The sequence below is a fragment of the Pseudophryne corroboree genome, chromosome 8, assembly GCF_028390025.1.
Source record: "Pseudophryne corroboree isolate aPseCor3 chromosome 8, aPseCor3.hap2, whole genome shotgun sequence".
Taxonomy (NCBI): domain Eukaryota; kingdom Metazoa; phylum Chordata; class Amphibia; order Anura; family Myobatrachidae; genus Pseudophryne; species Pseudophryne corroboree.
The window spans coordinates 401,427,270-401,450,000 of NC_086451.1; the positions used below are offsets into that span (position 1 = coordinate 401,427,270).

Consider the following 22,731-nt stretch of genomic DNA (forward strand, 5'->3'; position numbering starts at 1 on the left):
TGACTGCTGTGATATTTCATCTTCCTCGCAAAGGACTGTTGAACAGTCAATTGCTTACTGGAAGTAGTACAAGTGGGCTTACGACTTCCCCTCTGGGATGACCATCGACTCCCAACGGCAACAACAGCAGCGCCAGCAGCAGTAGGCGTTACACGCAAGGATGCATCGGAGGAATCCCAGGCAGGAGAGGACTCGTCAGACTTGCCAGTGACATGGCCTGCAGGACTATTGGCATTCCTGGGGAAGGAGGAAATTGACACTGAGGGAGTTGGTGGGGTGGTTTGCGTGAGCTTGGTTACAAGAGGAAGGGATTTACTGGTCAGTGGACTGCTTCCGCTGTCACCCAAAGTTTTTGAACTTGTCACTGACTTATTATGAATGCGCTGCAGGTGACGTATAAGGGAGGATGTTCCGAGGTGGTTAACGTCCTTACCCCTACTTATTACAGCTTGACAAAGGGAACACACGGCTTGACACCTGTTGTCCGCATTTCTGGTGAAATACCTCCACACCGAAGAGCTGATTTTTTTGGTATTTTCACCTGGCATGTCAACGGCCATATTCCTCCCACGGACAACAGGTGTCTCCCCGGGTGCCTGACTTAAACAAACCACCTCACCATCAGAATCCTCCTGGTCAATTTCCTCCCCAGCGCCAGCAACACCCATATCCTCCTCATCCTGGTGTACTTCAACACTGACATCTTCAATCTGACTATCAGGAACTGGACTGCGGGTGCTCCTTCCAGCACTTGCAGGGGGCGTGCAAATGGTGGAAGGCGCATGCTCTTCACGTCCAGTGTTGGGAAGGTCAGGCATCGCAACCGACACAATTGGACTCTCCTTGTGGATTAGGGATTTCAAAGAACGCACAGTTCTTTGCGGTGCTTTTGCCAGCTTGAGTCTTTTCAGTTTTCTAGCGAGAGGCTGAGTGCTTCCATCCTCATGTGAAGCTGAACCACTAGCCATGAACATAGGCCAGGGCCTCAGCCGTTCCTTGCCACTCCGTGTGGTAAATGGCATATTGGCAAGTTTACGCTTCTCCTCCGACAATTTTATTTTAGGTTTTGGAGTCCTTTTTTTACTGATATTTGGTGTTTTGGTTTTGACATGCTCTGTACTATGCCATTGGGCATCGGCCTTGGCAGACGATGTTGCTGGCATTTCATCGTCTCGGCCATGACTAGTGGCAGCAGCTTCAGCACGAGGTGGAAGTGGATCTTGATCTTTCCCTAATTTTGGAACCTCAACATTTTTGTTCTCCATATTTTAATAGGCACAACTAAAAGGCACCTCAGGTAAACAATGGAGATGGATGGATTGGATACTAGTATACAATTATGGACGGGCTGCCGAGTGCCGACACAGAGGTAGCCACAGCCGTGAACTACCGCACTGTACTGTGTCTGCTGCTAATATATAGACTGGTTGATAAAGAGATAGTATACTCGTAACTAGTATGTATGTATAAAGAAAGAAAAAAAAACCACGGTTAGGTGGTATATACAATTATGGACGGGCTGCCGAGTGCCGACACAGAGGTAGCCACAGCCGTGAACTACCGCACTGTACTGTGTCTGCTGCTAATATATAGACTGGTTGATAAAGAGATAGTATACTCGTAACTAGTATGTATGTATAAAGAAAGAAAAAAAAACCACGGTTAGGTGGTATATACAATTATGGACGGGCTGCCGAGTGCCGACACAGAGGTAGCCACAGCCGTGAACTACCGCACTGTACTGTGTCTGCTGCTAATATATAGACTGGTTGATAAAGAGATAGTATACTCGTAACTAGTATGTATGTATAAAGAAAGAAAAAAAAACCACGGTTAGGTCACTGGTATATACAATTATGGACGGGCTGCCGAGTGCCGACACAGAGGTAGCCACAGCCGTGAACTACCGCACTGTACTGTGTCTGCTGCTAATATAGACTGGTTGATAAAGAGATAGTATACTACTAATATTATATACTGGTGGTCAGGTCACTGGTCACTAGTCACACTGGCAGTGGCACTCCTGCAGCAAAAGTGTGCACTGTTTAATTTTAATATAATATTATGTACTCCTGGCTCCTGCTATAACCTATAACTGGCACTGCAGTAGTGCTCCCCAGTCTCCCCCACAATTATAAGCTGTGTGAGCTGAGCAGTCAGACAGATATATAATATATATAGATGATGCAGCACACTGGCCTGAGCCTGAGCAGTGCACACAGATATGGTATGTGACTGAGTCACTGTGTGCTGTGTATCGCTTTTTTCAGGCAGAGAACGGATTATAAATAAAAGTGGTGGTCACTGGTCACTATCAGCAAAACTCTGCACTGTACACTACTGAGTACTCCTAATGCTCCCCAAAATTAGTAAATCAAGTGTCTCTCTAATCTATTCTAATTCTAAACGGAGAGGACGCCAGCCACGTCCTCTCCCTATCAATCTCAATGCACGTGTGAAAATGGCGGCGACGCGCGGCTCCTTATATAGAATCCGAGTCTCGCGATAGAATCCGAGCCTCGCGAGAATCCGACAGCGTCATGATGACGTTCGGGCGCGCTCGGGTTAACCGAGCAAGGCGGGAAGATCCGAGTCGCTCGGACCCGTGAAAAAAAACATGAAGTTCTGGCGGGTTCGGATTCAGAGAAACCGAACCCGCTCATCTCTAGTATATAGTAGGAGGACAGTGCAGAATTTTGCTGACCACCAGTATATATATAGCAGTATGGTACAGTAGTCCATTGCTCTACCTCTGTGTCGTCAAGTATACTATCCATCCATATCTGTGCTGCATTGTAGTTGTGCGCAGTATATAGTAGGAGGACAGTGCAGAATTTTGCTGACCACCAGTATATATATAGCAGTACGGTACAGTAGTCCATTGCTCTACCTCTGTGTCATCAAGTATACTATCCATATCTGTGCTGCATTGTAGTTGTGCAAAGTATATAGTAGGAGGACAGTGCAGAATTTTGCTGACCACCAGTATATATATATAGCAGTACGGTACAGTAGTCCATTGCTCTACCTCTGTGTCGTCAAGTATACTATCCATCCATATCTGTGCTGCATTGTAGTTGTGCGTAGAGATGAGCGCCTGAAATTTTTCAGGTTTTGTGTTTTGGTTTTGGGTTCGGTTCCGCGGCCGTGTTTTGGGTTCGAACGCGTTTTGGCAAAACCTCACCGAATTTTTTTTGTCGGATTCGGGTGTGTTTTGGATTCGGGTGTTTTTTTCAAAAAACACTAAAAAACAGCTTAAATCATAGAATTTGGGGGTCATTTTGATCCCAAAGTATTATTAACCTCAAAAACCATAATTTACACTCATTTTCAGTCTATTCTGAATACCTCACACCTCACAATATTATTTTTAGTCCTAAAATTTGCACCGAGGTCGCTGTGTGAGTTAGATAAGCGACCCTAGTGGCCGACACAAACACCGGGCCCATCTAGGAGTGGCACTGCAGTGTCACGCAGGATGTCCCTTCCAAAAAACCCTCCCCAAACAGCACATGACGCAAAGAAAAAAAGAGGCGCAATGAGGTAGCTGTGTGAGTAAGATTAGCGACCCTAGTGGCCGACACAAACACCGGGCCCATCTAGGAGTGGCACTGCAGTGTCACGCAGGATGGCCCTTCCAAAAAACCCTCCCCAAACAGCACATGACGCAAAGAAAAAAAGAGGCGCAATGAGGTAGCTGTGTGAGTAAGATTAGCGACCCTAGTGGCCGACACAAACACCGGGCCCATCTAGGAGTGTCACTGCAGTGTCACGCAGGATGTCCCTTCCAAAAAACCCTCCCCAAACAGCACATGACGCAAAGAAAAAAAGAGGCGCAATGAGGTAGCTGACTGTGTGAGTAAGATTAGCGACCCTAGTGGCTGACACAAACACCGGGCCCATTTAGGAGTGGCACTGCAGTGTCACGCAGGATGTCCCTTCCAAAAAACCCTCCCCAATCAGCACATGATGCAAAGAAAAAGAAAAGAAAAAAGAGGTGCAAGATGGAATTGTCCTTGGGCCCTCCCACCCACCCTTATGTTGCATAAACAAAACAGGACATGCACACTTTAACCAACCCATCATTTCAGTGACAGGGTCTGCCACACGACTGTGACTGATATGACGGGTTGGTTTGGACCCCCCCCAAAAAAGAAGCAATTAATCTCTCCTTGCACAAACTGGCTCTACAGAGGCAAGATGTCCACCTCATCATCACCCTCCGATATATCACCGTGTACATCCCCCTCCTCACAGATTATCAATTCGTCCCCACTGGAATCCACCATCTCAGCTCCCTGTGTACTTTGTGGAGGCAATTGCTGCTGGTCAATGTCTCCGCGGAGGAATTGATTATAATTCATTTTAATGAACATCATCTTCTCCACATTTTCTGGATGTAACCTCGTACGCCGATTGCTGACAAGGTGAGCGGCGGCACTAAACACTCTTTCGGAGTACACACTTGTGGGAGGGCAACTTAGGTAGAATAAAGCCAGTTTGTGCAAGGGCCTCCAAATTGCCTCTTTTTCCTGCCAGTATAAGTACGGACTGTGTGACGTGCCTACTTGGATGCGGTCACTCATATAATCCTCCACCATTCTATCAATGTTGAGAGAATCATATGCAGTGACAGTAGACGACATGTCCGTAATCGTTGTCAGGTCCTTCAGTCCGGACCAGATGTCAGCATCAGCAGTCGCTCCAGACTGCCCTGCATCACCACCAGCGGGTGGGCTCGGAATTCTGAGCCTTTTCCTCGCACCCCCAGTTGCGGGAGAATGTGAAGGAGGAGATGTTGACAGGTCGCGTTCCGCTTGACTTGACAATTTTGTCACCAGCAGGTCTTTCAACCCCAGCAGACTTGTGTCTGCCGGAAAGAGAGATCCAAGGTAGGCTTTAAATCTAGGATCGAGCACGGTGGCCAAAATGTAGTGCTCTGATTTCAACGGATTGACCACCCGTGAATCCTTGTTAAGCGAATTAAGGGCTCCATCCACAAGTCCCACATGCCTAGCGGAATCGCTCCGTGTTAGCTCCTCCTTCAATGTCTCCAGCTTCTTCTGCAAAAGCCTGATGAGGGGAATGACCTGACTCAGGCTGGCAGTGTCTGAACTGACTTCACGTGTGGCAAGTTCAAAGGGCATCAGAACCTTGCACAACGTTGAAATCATTCTCCACTGCGCCTGAGACAGGTGCATTCCACCTACTATATCGTGCTCAATTGTATAGGCTTGAATGGCCTTTTGCTGCTCCTCCAACCTCTGAAGCATATAGAGGGTTGAATTCCACCTCGTTACCACTTCTTGCTTCAGATGATGGCAGGGCAGGTTCAGTAGTTTTTGGTGGTGCTCCAGTCTTCTGTACGTGGTGCCTGTACGCCGAAAGTGTCCCGCAATTCTTCTGGCCACCGACAGCATCTCTTGCACGCCCCTGTCGTTTTTTAAAAAATTCTGCACCACCAAATTCAAGGTATGTGCAAAACATGGGACGTGCTGGAATTTGCCCATATTTAATGCACACACAATATTGCTGGCGTTGTCCGATGCCACAAATCCACAGGAGAGTCCAATTGGGGTAAGCCATTCCGCGATGATCTTCCTCAGTTGCCGTAAGAGGTTTTCAGCTGTGTGCGTATTCTGGAAAGCGGTGATACAAAGCGTAGCCTGCCTAGGAAAGAGTTGGCGTTTGCGAGATGCTGCTACTGGTGCCGCCGCTGCTGTTCTTGCGGCGGGAGTCCATACATCTACCCAGTGGGCTGTCACAGTCATATAGTCCTGACCCTGCCCTGCTCCACTTGTCCACATGTCCGTGGTTAAGTGGACATTGGGTACAACTGCATTTTTTAGGACACTGGTGAGTCTTTTTCTGACGTCCGTGTACATTCTCGGTATCGCCTGCCTAGAGAAGTGGAACCTAGATGGTATTTGGTAACGGGGGCACACTGCCTCAATAAATTGTCTAGTTCCCTGTGAACTAACGGCGGATACCGGACGCACGTCTAACACCAACATAGTTGTCAAGGCCTCAGTTATCCGCTTTGCAGCAGGATGACTGCTGTGATATTTCATCTTCCTCGCAAAGGACTGTTGAACAGTCAATTGCTTACTGGAAGTAGTACAAGTGGGCTTACGACTTCCCCTCTGGGATGACCATCGACTCCCAGCAGCAACAACAGCAGCGCCAGCAGCAGTAGGCGTTACACGCAAGGATGCATCGGAGGAATCCCAGGCAGGAGAGGAATCGTCAGAATTGCCAGTGACATGGCCTGCAGGACTATTGGCATTCCTGGGGAAGGAGGAAATTGACACTGAGGGAGTTGGTGGGGTGGTTTGCGTGAGCTTGGTTACAAGAGGAAGGGATTTACTGGTCAGTGGACTGCTTCCGCTGTCACCCAAAGTTTTTGAACTTGTCACTGACTTATTATGAATGCGCTGCAGGTGACGTATAAGGGAGGATGTTCCGAGGTGGTTAACGTCCTTACCCCTACTTATTACAGCTTGACAAAGGGAACACACGGCTTGACACCTGTTGTCCGCATTTCTGGTGAAATACCTCCACACCGAAGAGCTGATTTTTTTGGTATTTTCACCTGGCATGTCAACGGCCATATTCCTCCCACGGACAACAGGTGTCTCCCCGGGTGCCTGACTTAAACAAACCACCTCACCATCAGAATCCTCCTGGTCAATTTCCTCCCCAGCGCCAGCAACACCCATATCCTCCTCATCCTGGTGTACTTCAACACTGACATCTTCAATCTGACTATCAGGAACTGGACTGCGGGTGCTCCTTCCAGCACTTGCAGGGGGCGTGCAAATGGTGGAAGGCGCATGCTCTTCACGTCCAGTGTTGGGAAGGTCAGGCATCGCAACCGACACAATTGGACTCTCCTTGTGGATTTGGGATTTCGAAGAATGCACAGTTCTTTGCTGTGCTGCTTTTGCCAGCTTGAGTCTTTTCATTTTTCTAGCGAGAGGCTGAGTGCTTCCATCCTCATGTGAAGCTGAACCACTAGCCATGAACATAGGCCAGGGCCTCAGCCGTTCCTTGCCACTCCGTGTCGTAAATGGCATATTGGCAAGTTTACGCTTCTCCTCCGACAATTTTATTTTAGGTTTTGGAGTCCTTTTTTTTCTGATATTTGGTGTTTTGGATTTGACATGCTCTGTACTATGACATTGGGCATCGGCCTTGGCAGACGACGTTGCTGGCATTTCATCGTCTCGGCCATGACTAGTGGCAGCAGCTTCAGCACGAGGTGGAAGTGGATCTTGATCTTTCCCTAATTTTGGAACCTCAACATTTTTGTTCTCCATATTTTAATAGGCACAACTAAAAGGCACCTCAGGTAAACAATGGAGATGGATACTAGTATACAATTATGGACTGCCTGCCGAGTGCAGACACAGAGGTAGCCACAGCCGTGAACTACCGCACTGTACTGTGTCTGCTGCTAATATAGACTGGTTGATAAAGAGATAGTATACTCGTAACTAGTATGACTATAAAGAAAGAAAAAAAAACCACGGTTAGGTGGTATATACAATTATGGACGGGCTGCCGAGTGCCGACACAGAGGTAGCCACAGCCGTGAACTACCGCACTGTACTGTGTCTGCTGCTAATATGTAGACTGGTTGATAAAGAGATAGTATACTCGTAACTAGTATGTATGTATAAAGAAAGAAAAAAAAACCACGGATAGGTGGTATATACAATTATGGACGGGCTGCCGAGTGCCGACACAGAGGTAGCCACAGCCGTGAACTACCGCACTGTACTGTGTCTGCTGCTAATATAGACTGGTTGATAAAGAGATAGTATACTCGTAACTAGTATGTATGTATAAAGAAAGAAAAAAAAACCACGGTTAGGTGGTATATACAATTATGGACGGGCTGCCGAGTGCCGACACAGAGGTAGCCACAGCCGTGAACTACCGCACTGTACTGTGTCTGCTGCTAATATAGACTGGTTGATAAAGAGATAGTATACTCGTAACTAGTATGACTATAAAGAAAGAAAAAAAAACCACGGTTAGGTGGTATATACAATTATGGACGGGCTGCCGAGTGCCGACACAGAGGTAGCCACAGCCGTGAACTACCGCACTGTACTGTGTCTGCTGCTAATATATAGACTGGTTGATAAAGAGATAGTATACTCGTAACTAGTATGTATGTATAAAGAAAGAAAAAAAAACCACGGTTAGGTGGTATATACAATTATGGACGGGCTGCCGAGTGCCGACACAGAGGTAGCCACAGCCGTGAACTACCGCACTGTACTGTGTCTGCTGCTAATATAGACTGGTTGATAAAGAGATAGTATACTCGTAACTAGTATGTATGTATAAAGAAAGAAAAAAAAACCACGGTTAGGTGGTATATACAATTATGGATGGGCTGCCGAGTGCCGACACAGAGGTAGCCACAGCCGTGAACTACCGCACTGTACTGTGTCTGCTGCTAATATAGACTGGTTGATAAAGAGATAGTATACTCGTAACTAGTATGACTATAAAGAAAGAAAAAAAAACCACGGTTAGGTGGTATATACAATTATGGACGGGCTGCCGAGTGCCGACACAGAGGTAGCCACAGCCGTGAACTACCGCACTGTACTGTGTCTGCTGCTAATATATAGACTGGTTGATAAAGAGATAGTATACTCGTAACTAGTATGTATGTATAAAGAAAGAAAAAAAAACCACGGTTAGGTGGTATATACAATTATGGACGGGCTGCCGAGTGCCGACACAGAGGTAGCCACAGCCGTGAACTACCGCACTGTACTGTGTCTACTGCTAATATAGACTGGTTGATAAAGAGATAGTATACTCGTAACTAGTATGTATGTATAAAGAAAGAAAAAAAAACCACGGTTAGGTGGTATATACAATTATGGACGGGCTGCCGAGTGCCGACACAGAGGTAGCCACAGCCGTGAACTACCGCACTGTACTGTGTCTGCTGCTAATATATAGACTGGTTGATAAAGAGATAGTATACTCGTAACTAGTATGTATGTATAAAGAAAGAAAAAAAAACCACGGTTAGGTGGTATATACAATTATGGACGGGCTGCCGAGTGCCGACACAGAGGTAGCCACAGCCGTGAACTACCGCACTGTACTGTGTCTGCTGCTAATATATAGACTGGTTGATAAAGAGATAGTATACTCGTAACTAGTATGTATGTATAAAGAAAGAAAAAAAAACCACGGTTAGGTGGTATATACAATTATGGATGGGCTGCCGAGTGCCGACACAGAGGTAGCCACAGCCGTGAACTACCGCACTGTACTGTGTCTGCTGCTAATATAGACTGGTTGATAAAGAGATAGTATACTCGTAACTAGTATGTATGTATAAAGAAAGAAAAAAAAAACCACGGTTAGGTGGTATATACAATTATGGACGGGCTGCCGAGTGCCGACACAGAGGTAGCCACAGCCGTGAACTACCGCACTGTACTGTGTCTGCTGCTAATATAGACTGGTTGATAAAGAGATAGTATACTACTAATATTATATATACTGGTGGTCAGGTCACTGGTCACTAGTCACACTGGCAGTGGCACTCCTGCAGCAAAAGTGTGCACTGTTTAATTTTAATATAATATTATGTACTCCTGGCTCCTGCTATAACCTATAACTGGCACTGCAGTGCTCCCCAGTCTCCCCCACAATTATAAGCTGTGTGAGCTGAGCACAGTCAGATATATATATACATTGATGCAGCACACTGGGCTGAGCAGTGCACACAGATATGGTATGTGACTGAGTCACTGTGTGTATCGTTTTTTTCAGGCAGAGAACGGATATATTAAATAAAACAAACAACTGCACTGTCTGGTGGTCACTGTGGTCGTCAGTCACTAAACTCTGCACTCTCTTCTACAGTATCACAGCCTCAGGTCAATCTCTCTCTCTCTCTCTCTCTCAACCCTAATCTAAATGGAGAGGACGCCAGCCACGTCCTCTCCCTATCAATCTCAATGCACGTGTGAAAATGGCGGCGACGCGCGGCTCCTTATATAGAATCCGAGTCTCGCGATAGAATCCGAGCCTCGCGAGAATCCGACAGCGGGATGATGACGTTCGGGCGCGCTCGGGTTAACCGAGCAAGGCGGGAGGATCCGAGTCTGCTCGGACCCGTGAAAAAAACATGAAGTTCGTGCGGGTTCGGATTCAGAGAAACCGAACCCGCTCATCTCTAGTTGTGCGCAGTATATAGTAGGAGGACAGTGCAGAATTTTGCTGACCACCAATATATATACAGTATAGCAGTACGGTACAGTAGTCCATTGCTCTACCTCTGTGTCATCAAGTATACTATCCATCTATATCTGTGCTGCATTGTAGTTATGCGCAGTATATAGTAGGAGGACAGTGCAGAATGTTGCTGACCACCAGTATATATACAGTATAGCAGTACGGTACAGTAGTCAATTGCTCTACCTCTATGTCGTCAAGTATACTATCCATCCATATCTGTGCTGCATTGTAGTTGTGCGCAGTATATAGTAGGAGGACAGTGCAGCATTTTGCTGACCACCAGTTTATATATATAGCAGTACGGTACTGTAGTCCATTGCTCTTCCTCTGTGTCGTCAAGTACACTATCCATATCTGTGCTGCATTGTATTTGTGCGCAGTATATAGTAGGAGGACAGTGCAGAATTTTTCTGACCACCAGTATATATATATAGCAGTACGGTACAGTAGTCCATTGCTCTACCTCTGTGTCGTCAAGTATACTATCCATCCATATCTGTGCTGCATTGTAGTTGTGCGCAGTATATAGTAGGAGGACAGTGCAGAATTTTGCTGACCACCAGTATATATATAGCAGTACGGTACAGTAGTCCATTGCTCTACCTCTGTGTCGTCAAGTATACTATCCATATCTGTGGTACATTGTAGTTGTACACAGTATATAGTAGGAGGACAGTGCAGAATTTTGCTGACCACCAGTGTATGTATATATATATATATATATATATATATATATATATTAGTGATGAGCGGGTTCGGTTTCTCGGAAACCGAACCCCCCGAACTTCACCCTTTTTACACGGGTCCGAGCCATACTCGGATTCTCCCGTATGGCTCGGGTAACCCGAGCGCGCCCAAACGTCATCATCCCGCTGTCGGATTCTCGCGAGATTCGGATTCTATATAAGCAGCCACGCGTCGCCGCCATTTTCACTCGTGCATTGGAAATGTTAGGGAGAGGACGTGGCTGGCGTCCTCTCCGTTATTGTTGAACTTGATTGTGCTGTGCACTATTGCTTAATTATGGGGAGGGCTGGGGAGCAGCTGTATAATATAGGAGGAGTACAGTGCAGAGTTTTGCTGATCAGTGACCACCAGTTATCCGTTCTCTGCCTGAAAAAAACGCTCCATATCTGTGCTGTGTGCTGTATATATCTGTGCTCACACTGCTTAATTGTGGGGACTGGGGAGCAGCTATATTATATAGCAGGAGTACAGTGCAGAGTTTTGCTGACAGTAACCACCAGTATACGTTGTCTGCCTGAAAAATAATCCATATCTGTGCTCAGTGTGCTGCTTTATTGTGGGGACTGGGGACCACCAGTATAATATTATATAGGAGGAGTACAGTGCAGAATTTTGCTGACCAGTGACCACCAGTATATAATATATAGCATTACGGTACAGTAGGCCACTGCTGTACCTACATCTGTGTCGTCATTAAGTATACTATCCATCTACATTCTATACCTGTGGTGCATTTTAGTTTTGCAGTTTGCTGACACAGTGACCACCAGTGTACACACTGAGGAAGCCGCCGAGGACACATGAAGGCGGAGAAACGCGTATGTGAAAACAAGTGAGTTTATAGCCGGCCGGCATATTCAATCATTCCAGGAAACGCTTGCTGCCTCCATTACATCATCTGTCTCAGTACCCGGTTGTCTGGACCCCAGTGCTAAGGGGGAATAAGGAGGGCTCTCCTTTATCTGAGCGAAATTACATCACAATATAGAGGCTGGTGCGGCACCTGGGGATAAAGGGAGGATCACAATATCAGCTTAATATAACAGCTTTGAGAATACCGTTGTGCTGATATTTGGACATTTTGATACCTGAACTCCCTTATATTTTACACAGAGACTGTTGTTATATTCCGCTGCTTAAAGGAAGGACAGAGTATATAAGATCCGTCCAAATATTGTGCTGTTATCTGCATCTTCAGGACAGCCCGGAACGATTTATCAATCTAAGTAATAATTCACTAATTTTTCTTCTTTAAACTAAACGGACATTATATGAGGCAATTTACAGTGCAGGAACGCCTGCGAAGTTATAACTGTCATCAAAGCGGTTTCTCTTAATTAGTGGAGTATACCCCGTTGTGCATGAATATACATTTACAGGAGAGGAATTCTCGCTGTGCGCAATAATCATGTATTTTATACACACCAAATGTTTTATGTATTGACTGTATAATACAAGAAATCCGGCCGGTAATTGTATAATTGTATAATCTGTTTAATTTTATCTTTATCATTATTTTTATTTAATTTTATAAAAAATAAAATAGCTATAATTAAATGCTAAGCGCAGTTCCAAGTTGTTTTTTCTTAATCCAGTAGGAGATAGGAAATATACTAGAACTAGAAGCAGGTTCTCACAAGGGCCCTCATTCCGAGTTGATCGGTCGCAAGGCGAATTTAGCAGAGTTACACACGCTAAGCCGCCGCCTACTGGGAGTGAATCTTAGCTTCTTAAAATTGCGACCGATGTATTCGCAATATTGCGATTACTAACTACTTAGCAGTTTCAGAGTAGCTTCAGACTTACTCTGCCTGTGCGATCAGTTCAGTGCTTGTCGTTCCTGGTTGACGTCACAAACACACCCAGCGTTCGCCCAGGCACTCCCACCGTTTCTCCGGCCACTCCTGCGTTTTTTCCGGAAACGGTAGCGTTTTCAGCCACACGCCCCTGAAACGCCGTGTTTCCGCCCTGTAACACCCATTTCCTGTCAATCACATTACGATCGCCGGAGCGAAGAAAAAGCCGTGAGTAAAATTACTTTCTTCATAGTAAAGTTACTTGGCGCAGTCGCAGTGCGAACATTGCGCATGCGTACTAAGCGGATTTTCACTGCGATGCGATGAAAAATACCGAGCGAACAACTCGGAATGAGGGCCAATATTAGATGGAATGCAAATAAGGGCACAGTTGAGTCTATTGTGGAATGTAGATAATTAAAGCCTTTGGTATGTGAATTTCACAGAGCACCAGGCATGAAACACATACAGAAAAGGGGAGAGAGTAGTCCCTATAAAGAAGATACAATTATCACAGAATTGCAAGTGTTTGCTAAAAGAAAAAGAAGATCAAATCATAGATGCCAAAAAATTATGAAAAGTATGTAATAAGTTAGTGGTAATTAGTAATGAAATTATTAATTTCTCAGACCTTGCCTCAATTAAGAAAAGTACTAGATACTTGATTCATATGCTGAGGAGGCCCCTCAACAACACTCTATACACATTAGAAATGACATGTGTGATAAAGGAGACACATTAGTATGAATCTCCTGGAAGTGTTGCTATCTATGGCAGGAAGCCACAAGATAGTGGGGGCTTACGGTTCACAGATAAATAGGAGAGCCAAGGAAACCGAGCAGGTGTAATAGGCTGATGCCAGGATGGAACTGTGTAAACGAGACCCTTTGCAGAAAACGCGTTTCACCCTTAGGCTTGTTCACTTCCGGTCTCGTCTGATCTTGGAAGCTAAACAACGTCGGGCCAGGTCAGTATCAGGAAAGGAGACTGCCTGCGAATACCTGGTGTTGTAGAGCAGGATTTTCCTCAGTTATGTGATAAAAACACACCAACAGCAGTATCACCACTAATTCTATCCTGCAATTCTTTCATCACAGTGTTTACAATATCAGCAGTTTCTCTTACTGACTTCATGGTGCCCAAAAATCTTTTATGGAATTTTTCTCAAATTATGACATTTGTATGTAATTCAGGTGTACAATTGCTAGAGTTGTGACTGCTGATCACCACTCTAGTTATCTACAGCCCATGGGCTTTTTCTTATATATAACTGTGTCTTGACCATCCTTTGGTTCCATCAATACAGAAATCCTGTACTGGTCAGGGGAAATGGGGGTATGACTAATCAATGTCTACAACCTTTCCAAATACTCTTTGCAACAAAGAGACCAGAACATTTTTAATATATTTTCAAATCTGTATTTTCAGCGATAGATCTTTGGGAAGGGTATTTGCGTTGTAATAAGGTTAATAAAAGTTATGTTTTAAGCATTCTATAAAATTGTCATATATTACTTATTTTCTTTCTAAGAGTGCGCCCACACAAGAGCCTTCTGTTTTCTCCCATTTGCAAGTTTACGTACTTTCTGGCTCAGGGTGCACCACCAACCAGGACAGCATAACATTTATATATTTATTTATATATATATATTTATATATATATAAAAAAACGGCTAATTTTTCCGGTTTTCTTTCCCTTATTAACAAGGGCAACATACTGTCCAACTTTGGTCTCTCTTTCTTTAATCCACTAACTATCACAATTTGATAAATCCTGTGCCAGATCGCCCGTTGTCTTTCGAGAAAATTGTCAAGTCAAGCGGAACGTGACCCGTCAACATCTCCTCCTTCACATTCTCCCGCAACTGGGGGTGCGAGGAAAAGGCTAAGAATTCCGAGCCCACCCGCTGGCGGTGATGCAGGGCAGTTTGGAGCGAGTGCTGACATCTGGTCCGGACTGAAGGACCTGCCAACGATTACTGACATGTCGTCTACTGTCACTGCATATGATTCTCTCACCATTGAAAGAATGGTGGAGGATTATATTAGTGACCGCATCCAAGTAGGCACGTCAGACAGTCTGTACGTATACTGGCAGGAAAAAGAGGCAATTTGGAGGCCCTTGCACAAACTGGCTTTATTATACCTAAGTTGCCCTCCCTCCAGTGTGTACTCCGAAAGAGTGTTTAGTGCAGCCGCTCACCTTGTCAGCAATCGGCGTACGAGGTTACTTCCAGAAAATGTGGAGAAGATGATGTTCATCAAAATGAATTATAATCAATTCCTCCGTGGAGACATTCACCAGCAGCAATTGCCTCCACAAAGTACACAGGGACCTGAGATGGTGGATTCCAGAGGGGACGAATTAATAATCTGTGAGGAGGGGGATGTACACAGTGAAAGGGGTGAGGAATCGGAGGATGATGATGAGGTGGACATCTTGCCTCTGTAGAGCCAGTTTGTGCAAGGAAAGATTGATTGCTTCTTTTTTTGGTGGGGGCCCAAACCAACCAGTCATTTCAGTCACAGTCGTGTGGCAGACCCTGTTGCTGAAATGATGGGTTCGTTAAAGTGTGCATGTCCTGTTTATATACAACATAAGGGTGGGTGGGAGGGCCCAAGGACAATTCCATCTTGCACCTCTTTTTTCTTTAATTTTTCTTTGCATCATGTGCTGTTTGGGGACAATTTTTTGGAAGGGCCATCCTGCCTGACACTGCAGTGCCACTCCTAGATGGGCCAGGTGTTTGTGTCGGCCACTTGTGTCGCTTAGCTTAGTCACACAGCGACCTTGGTGCGCCACTTTTTTTCTTTGCATCATGTGCTGTTTGGGGACAATTTTTTTGAAGTGCCATCCTGCCTGACACTGCAGTGCCACTCCTAGATGGGCCAGGTGTTTGTGTCGGCCACTTGTGTCGCTTAGCTTAGCCATCCAGCGACCTCGGTGCAAATTTTAGGACTAAAAATAATATTGTGAGGTGTGAGGTGTTCAGAATAGACTGGAAATGAGTGGAAATTATGGTTATTGAGGTTAATAAAACTATGGGATCAAAATGACCCCCAAATTCTATGATTTAAGCTGTTTTTTAGGGTTTTTTGTAAAAAACACCCGAATCCAAAACACACCCGAATCCGACAAAAAAATTTCGGTGAGGTTTTGCCAAAACGCGTCCGAATCCAAAACACGGGCGCGAAACCGAATCCAAAACCAAAACACAAAACCCGAAAAATGTCCGGTGCACATCTCTAATATATATATATATATATATATATATATATATATATATATATATATATATATAGCAGTACGGTACAGTAGGCCATTGCTAATGATATATTACTGGCATATAATTCCACACATTAAAAAATGGAGAGCAAAAATGTGGAGGGTAAAATAGGGAAAGATCAAGATCCACTTCCACCTCGTGCTGAAGCTGCTGCCACTAGTCATGGCCGAGACGATGAAATGCCATCAACGTCGTCTGCCAAGGCCGATGCCCAATGTCATAGTAGAGAGCATGTAGAATACAAAAAACAAAAGTTCAGTAAAATGACCCAAAAATCTAAATTAAAAGTGTCTGATGAGAAGCGTAAACTTGCCAATATGCCATTTACGACATGGAGTGGCAAGGAACGGCTGAGTACCGGGCCTATGCTCCTGGCTAGTGGTTCAGCTTCACATGAGGATGGAAGCACTCATCCTCCCGCTAGAAAAATGAAAAGACTTAAGCTGGCAAAAGCACAGCAAAGAATGTACGTTCTTCTAAATCACAAATCCCCAAGGAGAGTCCAATTGTGTCGGTTGTGATCTGGATACAACAGGGGTTTTTTACACTGCTGTGAACAAATGGGATCCGGTCTCTAAGTCGACAGTAACTAGATCGACAATGTCTAGGTCGAACACTAGTGGTCGACAGTAACTAGGTCGACAGGGTCTCTAGGTCGACATGGTCTCTAGGTCGACATGTCAAAAGGTTGACATGAGTTTTTTTTACTATTTTTTTCTTTTTTTTAACCTTTTCATACTTAACGATCCACGTGGACTACGATTGGAACGGTAATCTGTGCCGAGCGAAGCGGTAGTGGAGCGAGGCACCTTGCCCGAAGCATGGTGAGCGAAGCGAGCCATGCGAGGCGACACGGTGCACTAATTGGGGTTCCCAGTTACTCTACGAAGAAAACAACACAAACCCCCCCATAAAAAACTCATGTCGACCTTTTGAACTGTCGACCTAGACCCTGTCGACCTAGACACCCTGTCGACCTACTTACTGTCGACCAATAGTGGTCGACCTAGACACTGTCGACCTACTTACTATCTACCTTCCATACCACACCCAAACAGATAGTCGCCGCCCATAGGGGAGTGTATTTTAGCTATGCAAGTGTAGCAGAGCTGTGCAAACAAACCTTGTGCGGTCTCTGCACAGGCCAGGACTTACTCAGCCTCTACAAATACTTCAGCCTGTCTGGGACCGGAATTGACGTCAGGAACCCTCCCTGCAAATGCATGGGCAAGCCTGTGTTTTTCCAACCACTCCCTGAAAACAGTCAGTTGACACCCACAAACGCTTTCTTCCTGTCAATCTCCTTGCAATCGCCCGTGCGAGCGGATTCTTCGCACAAACCCATCGCTGAGCGGTGCTCTGCTTTGTAACTGTGCGATGCACCTACACATTGCGGTGCATACCCATGCGCAGTTCTGACCTGATCGCAGAGCTGCAAAAAATGCTACAGTAGCAAGCGATCAGGTCTGAATTAGGCTCAATATACTCACGTTAATAAGCCTGATTAGAAGCCTTGTGGTGGCCTAACACCCCAGCTCATTCTCAGTCCCTTTAAATATTTACTAGCTGTGATGACTGGAGAATAAAGCAAACAGACACCGCAATATGAATTTTATGAGTGTTGGGGTCCATTTTAGTCCTTTAGACAATTTGGCAGGGTTTGATTGTTGCTAAATTACATTTTGGAGCAATTATGAATTAGCAATGAAGATAATAATATATTAACTGCCTGTTCAATATTTTTGTCTTCCAGCTCAGGCAGAAATATGGTGACATATTTACCATCTATATGGGGTCTCGTCCAATCGTGGTGGTCAACGGATACAAGTTAGTAAAACAAATCTATTTGGACGATGGAGATGATTACTTAAATCGAGGAGACATGCCACCTTGGGAATCTTTCTACAAGGGTCACGGTAATTAAACTTCATCTGTATGCCTTTCACAATGGTCTACTTTCTTTTATGAATAAATATTCCACTTCTAGTTACTATAGACGACCACTTACTGTAGTTATTTAGTTTTGTAATTTCATGAATTATGTTGTATACACATAGTTTGAAATACGTATATTGAACTCATATGCATATAAATACACTAGAGATGAGCGCCTCAGGTTCTCTGAGAACCAGACCCACCCGAACTTTGGGATTTGAGAGGGTAATTCAGACTTGATTGTAGCAGCAAATTTTTTAGCAGTTGGGCAAAACCAGGGGGGTAATTCCAAGTTGATCGCAGCAGGATATTTTTTAGCAGTTGGGCAAAACCACGGGGGTAATTCCAAGTTGATCGCAGCAGGAAATTTTTTAGCAGTTGGGCAAAACCACGGGGGTAATTCCAAGTTGATCGCAGCAGGAAATTTTTTAGCAGTTGGGCAAAACCATGTGCACTGCAGGGGAGGCAGATATAACATGTGCAGAGAGATTTGGGTGTGGTGAGTTCAATCTGCAATCTAAATTGCAGTGTAAAAATAAAGCAGCCAGTATTTACCCTGCACAGAAACAAAATAACCAACCCAAATCTAACTCTCTCTGCACATGTTATATCTGCCCCCCCTGCAGTGCACATGGTTTTGCTCAACTGCTAACAAAATTCCTGCTGCGATCAACTCGGAATTACCCCCCATGTGCACTGCAGGTGTGGCAGATATAACATTTGCAAAGAGAGTTAGATTTGGGTGGGTTATTTTGTTTCTGTGCAGAGTAAATACTGGCTGCTTTATTTTTACACTGCAATTTAGATTTCGGTTTGAACACACCCCACCCAAATCTAACTATCTCTGCACATGTTATATCTGCCCCCACTGCAGTTCACATGGGGGGTCATTCCAAGTTGATCGCAGCAGGAACTTTGTTAGCAGTTGAACAAAACCATGTGCAGTGCAGGGGAGGCAGATTTAACATGTGCAGAGAGAGTTAGATTTGGGTGTGGTGTGTTCAATCTGCAATCTAAATTGCAGTGTAAAAATAAAGCAGCCAGTATTTACCCTGCCCAGAAACAAAATAACCCACCCAAATTTAACTCTTTCTGCACATGTTATATCTGCCTCCCCTGCAGTGCACATGGTTTTGCCCAACTGCTAGCAAAATTCCTGCTGCGATCAACTCAGAATTACCCACATGGTTTTGCCCAACTGCTAACAAATTTGCTGCTATAATCAGGTCTGAATAACCCCCTGAGTCCATCTCGGGGTTTCCCCTCAGACTTAGATCTCAAAACAAGGCAAAATGTCATCATCCTGCTGTCAGATTCTCGCAGGGTTTTGAATTCTATAAAGGGCCCGGTGATCAGCACCATCTTCACTCTGGCTGTGGACAGTGTACTGGACAGATGTGTCCGTCTCAGTACTGTTTTGTCTGGCAGGAGTGCTCTCTCTGGGCGTAATTCAGATCTGATCGCAGAAACAATTTTTTAAGCTACTGGGCAAAACCATGTGCACTGCAGGGGGGGTAGATATAACATGTACAGGGAGAGTTAGATTTGGGTGTGGTGTGTCCAAACTGAAATCTAAATTGCAGTGTAAAAATAAAGCAGCCAGTATTTACTCTGCACAGAAACAAAATTATCCACCCAAATCTAACTCTCTCTGTCAATGGAATATCTGTTCCCCCCACCGTGCAGTGCACATGGGGGGTCATTCCGAGTTGATCGCTAGCTGAAAATGTTCGCTGCGCAGCGATGAAGCAAAAATCCGGCACTTCTGCGCATGCGTATGCAGCACAATGTGCACGCGCAATGTACTTTCCCAACGGCCAATGCAGTTTTACACAAGCTCTAGCGAAGCTTTTCAGTTGGACTGCTGGCCGCAGAGTGAATGACATGAAGTGGGCGTTTCTGGGTGTTGTGTCTCATTTTCAGGGAGTGTTCGAAAAAACGCAGGCGTGCCAAGAAAAACGCAGGCGTGGTTGGAAGAACACAGAGCGTGTTTGTGACGTCAAATCCGGAACTGAACAGTCTGAAGTGATCGCATGCGCTGAGTAGGTCTGGAGCTACTCTAAACCTGCACAATTTTTTTTGTAGTCGCTCTGCGATCAATTCGGTCGCACTTCTGCTAAGCTAAAATCCACTCCCAGAGGGCGGCGGCTTAGCGTTTGCATGACTGCTAAAAGTAGCTAGCGAGCGATCAACTCGGAATGACCCCCATTGTTTTGTCCAATTGCTAACAAATTAGCTGCTGCAATCAGATCTGAAATAGGCCCTCTGTCTGCTGTGTCTGAAAAAGGAGTGCTCTCTCTGTCTGCTGTGTCTGAAAAAGGAGTGCTCTCTCTTTCTGCTGTATCTGAAAAAGGGGGTGCTCTATCTGTCTGCTGTATCTGAAAGGGTTGCTCCATCTGCTATATCTGAAAAAGGGGTGTTCTCTCTGTCTGCTGTATCTGAAAGGGTTGCTCTCTCTCTCTGATGTATCTGAAAAAGGGGTGCTCTCTCTGTCTTCTGTATCTGAAAAAAGAGGTGTCCTCTCTGTTTGCTGTATCTGGAAGGGGTGCTCTCTCTTTCTGTCTGTTGTTTAGAAAAAAGGGTGCTCTCTCTGTCTGCTGTATATTAAAAAGGGATGCTCTCTCTGTCTGCTGTATCTGAAAGGGATCCGGTCGTTTTATCGACAGTGTCTAGGTCCACAATGTTTAGGTCGACCACTATAGGTCGACAGTCACTAGGTCGACATGGATGGAAGGTCGATAGGGTTTCTAGGTCGACATGTGCTAGGTCGACAGGTCTAAAGGTCGACATGAGTTTTTCACTTTTTTTTTTTTTTCATACTTAACGATCCACGTGGACTACGATTGGAACGGTAAAGTGTGCCGAGCGAAGTGGTAGCGGAGCGAAGGCACCATGCCCGAAGCATGGCGAGCGAAGCGAGCCATGCGAGGGGACGCGGTGCACTAATTTTGGATCCCGGTCACTTTACGAAGAAAACGACACCAAAAAAAATAAAAAAATCCTCATGTCGACCTTTAGACCTGTCGACCTAGCACATGTCGACCTAGAAACCCTGTCGACCTTCCATCCATGTCGACCTAGTGACTGTCGACCTATAGTGGTCGACCTAAACATTGTCGATAAAACGAACCACACCCATCTGAAAGGGGTGCTCTCTCTGTCTGCTGTATCTAAAAGGGGTGTTCTCTCTGTCTGCTGTATCTGAAAGGGATGCTCTCACTCTCTGATGTATCTGAAAAAGGGGTGCTCTCTCTGTTTGCTGTATCTGAAAGGGGTGCTCTCTCTGTCTTCTGTATCTGAAAAAAGTGGTGCCCTCTCTGTCTGCTGTATCTGAAAGGGGTACTCTCTCTCTGTCTGCTGTATCTGGAAGGGGTGTTCCCTCTGTCTTCTGTATCTGAAAAAAGGGTGCTCTCTCTGTCTGCTGTATCTTAAAAAGGGTGCTCTCTCTGTCTGCTGTATCTGAAAGGGGTGCTCTCTCTCTGTCTGCTGTATCTGAAAGGGGTGCTCTCTCTTTCTGTCTGTTATTTATGAAAAAAGGGTGCTCTCTTTGTCTGCTGTATCTTAAAAGGGGGTGCTCTCTCTGTCTGCTGTATCTGAAAGGGATGCTCTCTCTATATGCTGCATCTAAAAGGGGTGCACTCTCTGTCTGCTGTATCTGAAAGGGGTGCCATCTCTGTCTGCTGTATATGAAAGGGGTGCTCTCTCTCTTTCTGCTGTATCTCAAAAAGGGGTGCTCTCTCTGTCTGCTGTATCTGAAAGGGATGCTCTCTCTGTCTGCTGTATCTGAAAGGGATGCTCTCTCTGTCTGCTGTTTCTGAAAAATGAGTGCTCTCTCTTTCTGCTGTATCTGAAAAATGGGTGCTCTCTCTGCTGTATCTGAAAGGAGGGCTCTCTCTGTCTGCTGTATCTAAAAAAAGGGTGCTCTCTCTGCTGTATCTTAAAAAGGGGTGCTCTCTCTGTCTGCTGTTTCTGAAAGGGGTGTCCTCTCTATTTGCTATATCTGAAAGGGGTGCACTCTGTCTGCTGTATCTGAAAAAGGGGTGCTCTCTCTATCTGCTGTATCTGAAAGGGGTGATATCTTTGCTGTATCTGAAAAAGGGGTGCTCTTTCTGTCTGCTGTATCTGAAAGAAGGGGTGCTCTGTCTGCTGCATCTGAAAAAAGTGTGCTCTTTCGGTCTGCTGTATCTGAAAAAAGGGGTGCTCTGTCTGCTGTATCTGAAAAAGTGTGCTCTCTCTGGGCGGGATGTACTAATGTACATCGCCGCCCATCGCCGCCCTGCGCTACGTTGCGGATCGCATATGTACTAACATATGCAATCAGCATTGCGGAGGACAGCTCTTCCGATAAGAGCTGTCCTCCGCGATGCGCAGCGGCAGCCTGACTTCCGGGATTCGGCCCCAGAAGTCAGTCTGCGCATGCGCGGGGTGACGGGGGGCGGCCGCAGGGCATGCTGGGAGGGATCCGATCGGATCCCTCACACAGCGCCGCGGAGAGAAGCCCATAGGCTTCTATGGACGTACGCCAGCTAAAGCTGGCGTACCCCACCGCGGCGCTGTCCTGCCGGCCGGGGGTTAGTACATCCGGAAAATGCGGTAAACAGGGAGTTTACCGCATTTTTCGTTTAGTACATCCCGCCCTCTCTCTTTTGTATCTGAAAAAGGATGCTCTTTCTATCTGCTGTATC

General features: G+C 45.5%; 1 protein-coding gene across 2 annotated transcripts in view; it reads left to right on the forward strand.

Moving 5' to 3' along the window:
* LOC134949298 (cytochrome P450 2G1-like) overlaps positions 1 to 22,731 on the forward strand; it is a 241,137-nt gene that overhangs the window by 37,979 nt on the left and 180,427 nt on the right. For both annotated transcript variants that reach the window (XM_063937794.1, XM_063937795.1), the window contains exon 2: positions 17,865 to 18,027. In XM_063937794.1, coding sequence (XP_063793864.1) covers positions 17,865 to 18,027 — 163 coding nt within the window. The remainder of the gene's footprint in view (positions 1 to 17,864; positions 18,028 to 22,731) is intronic.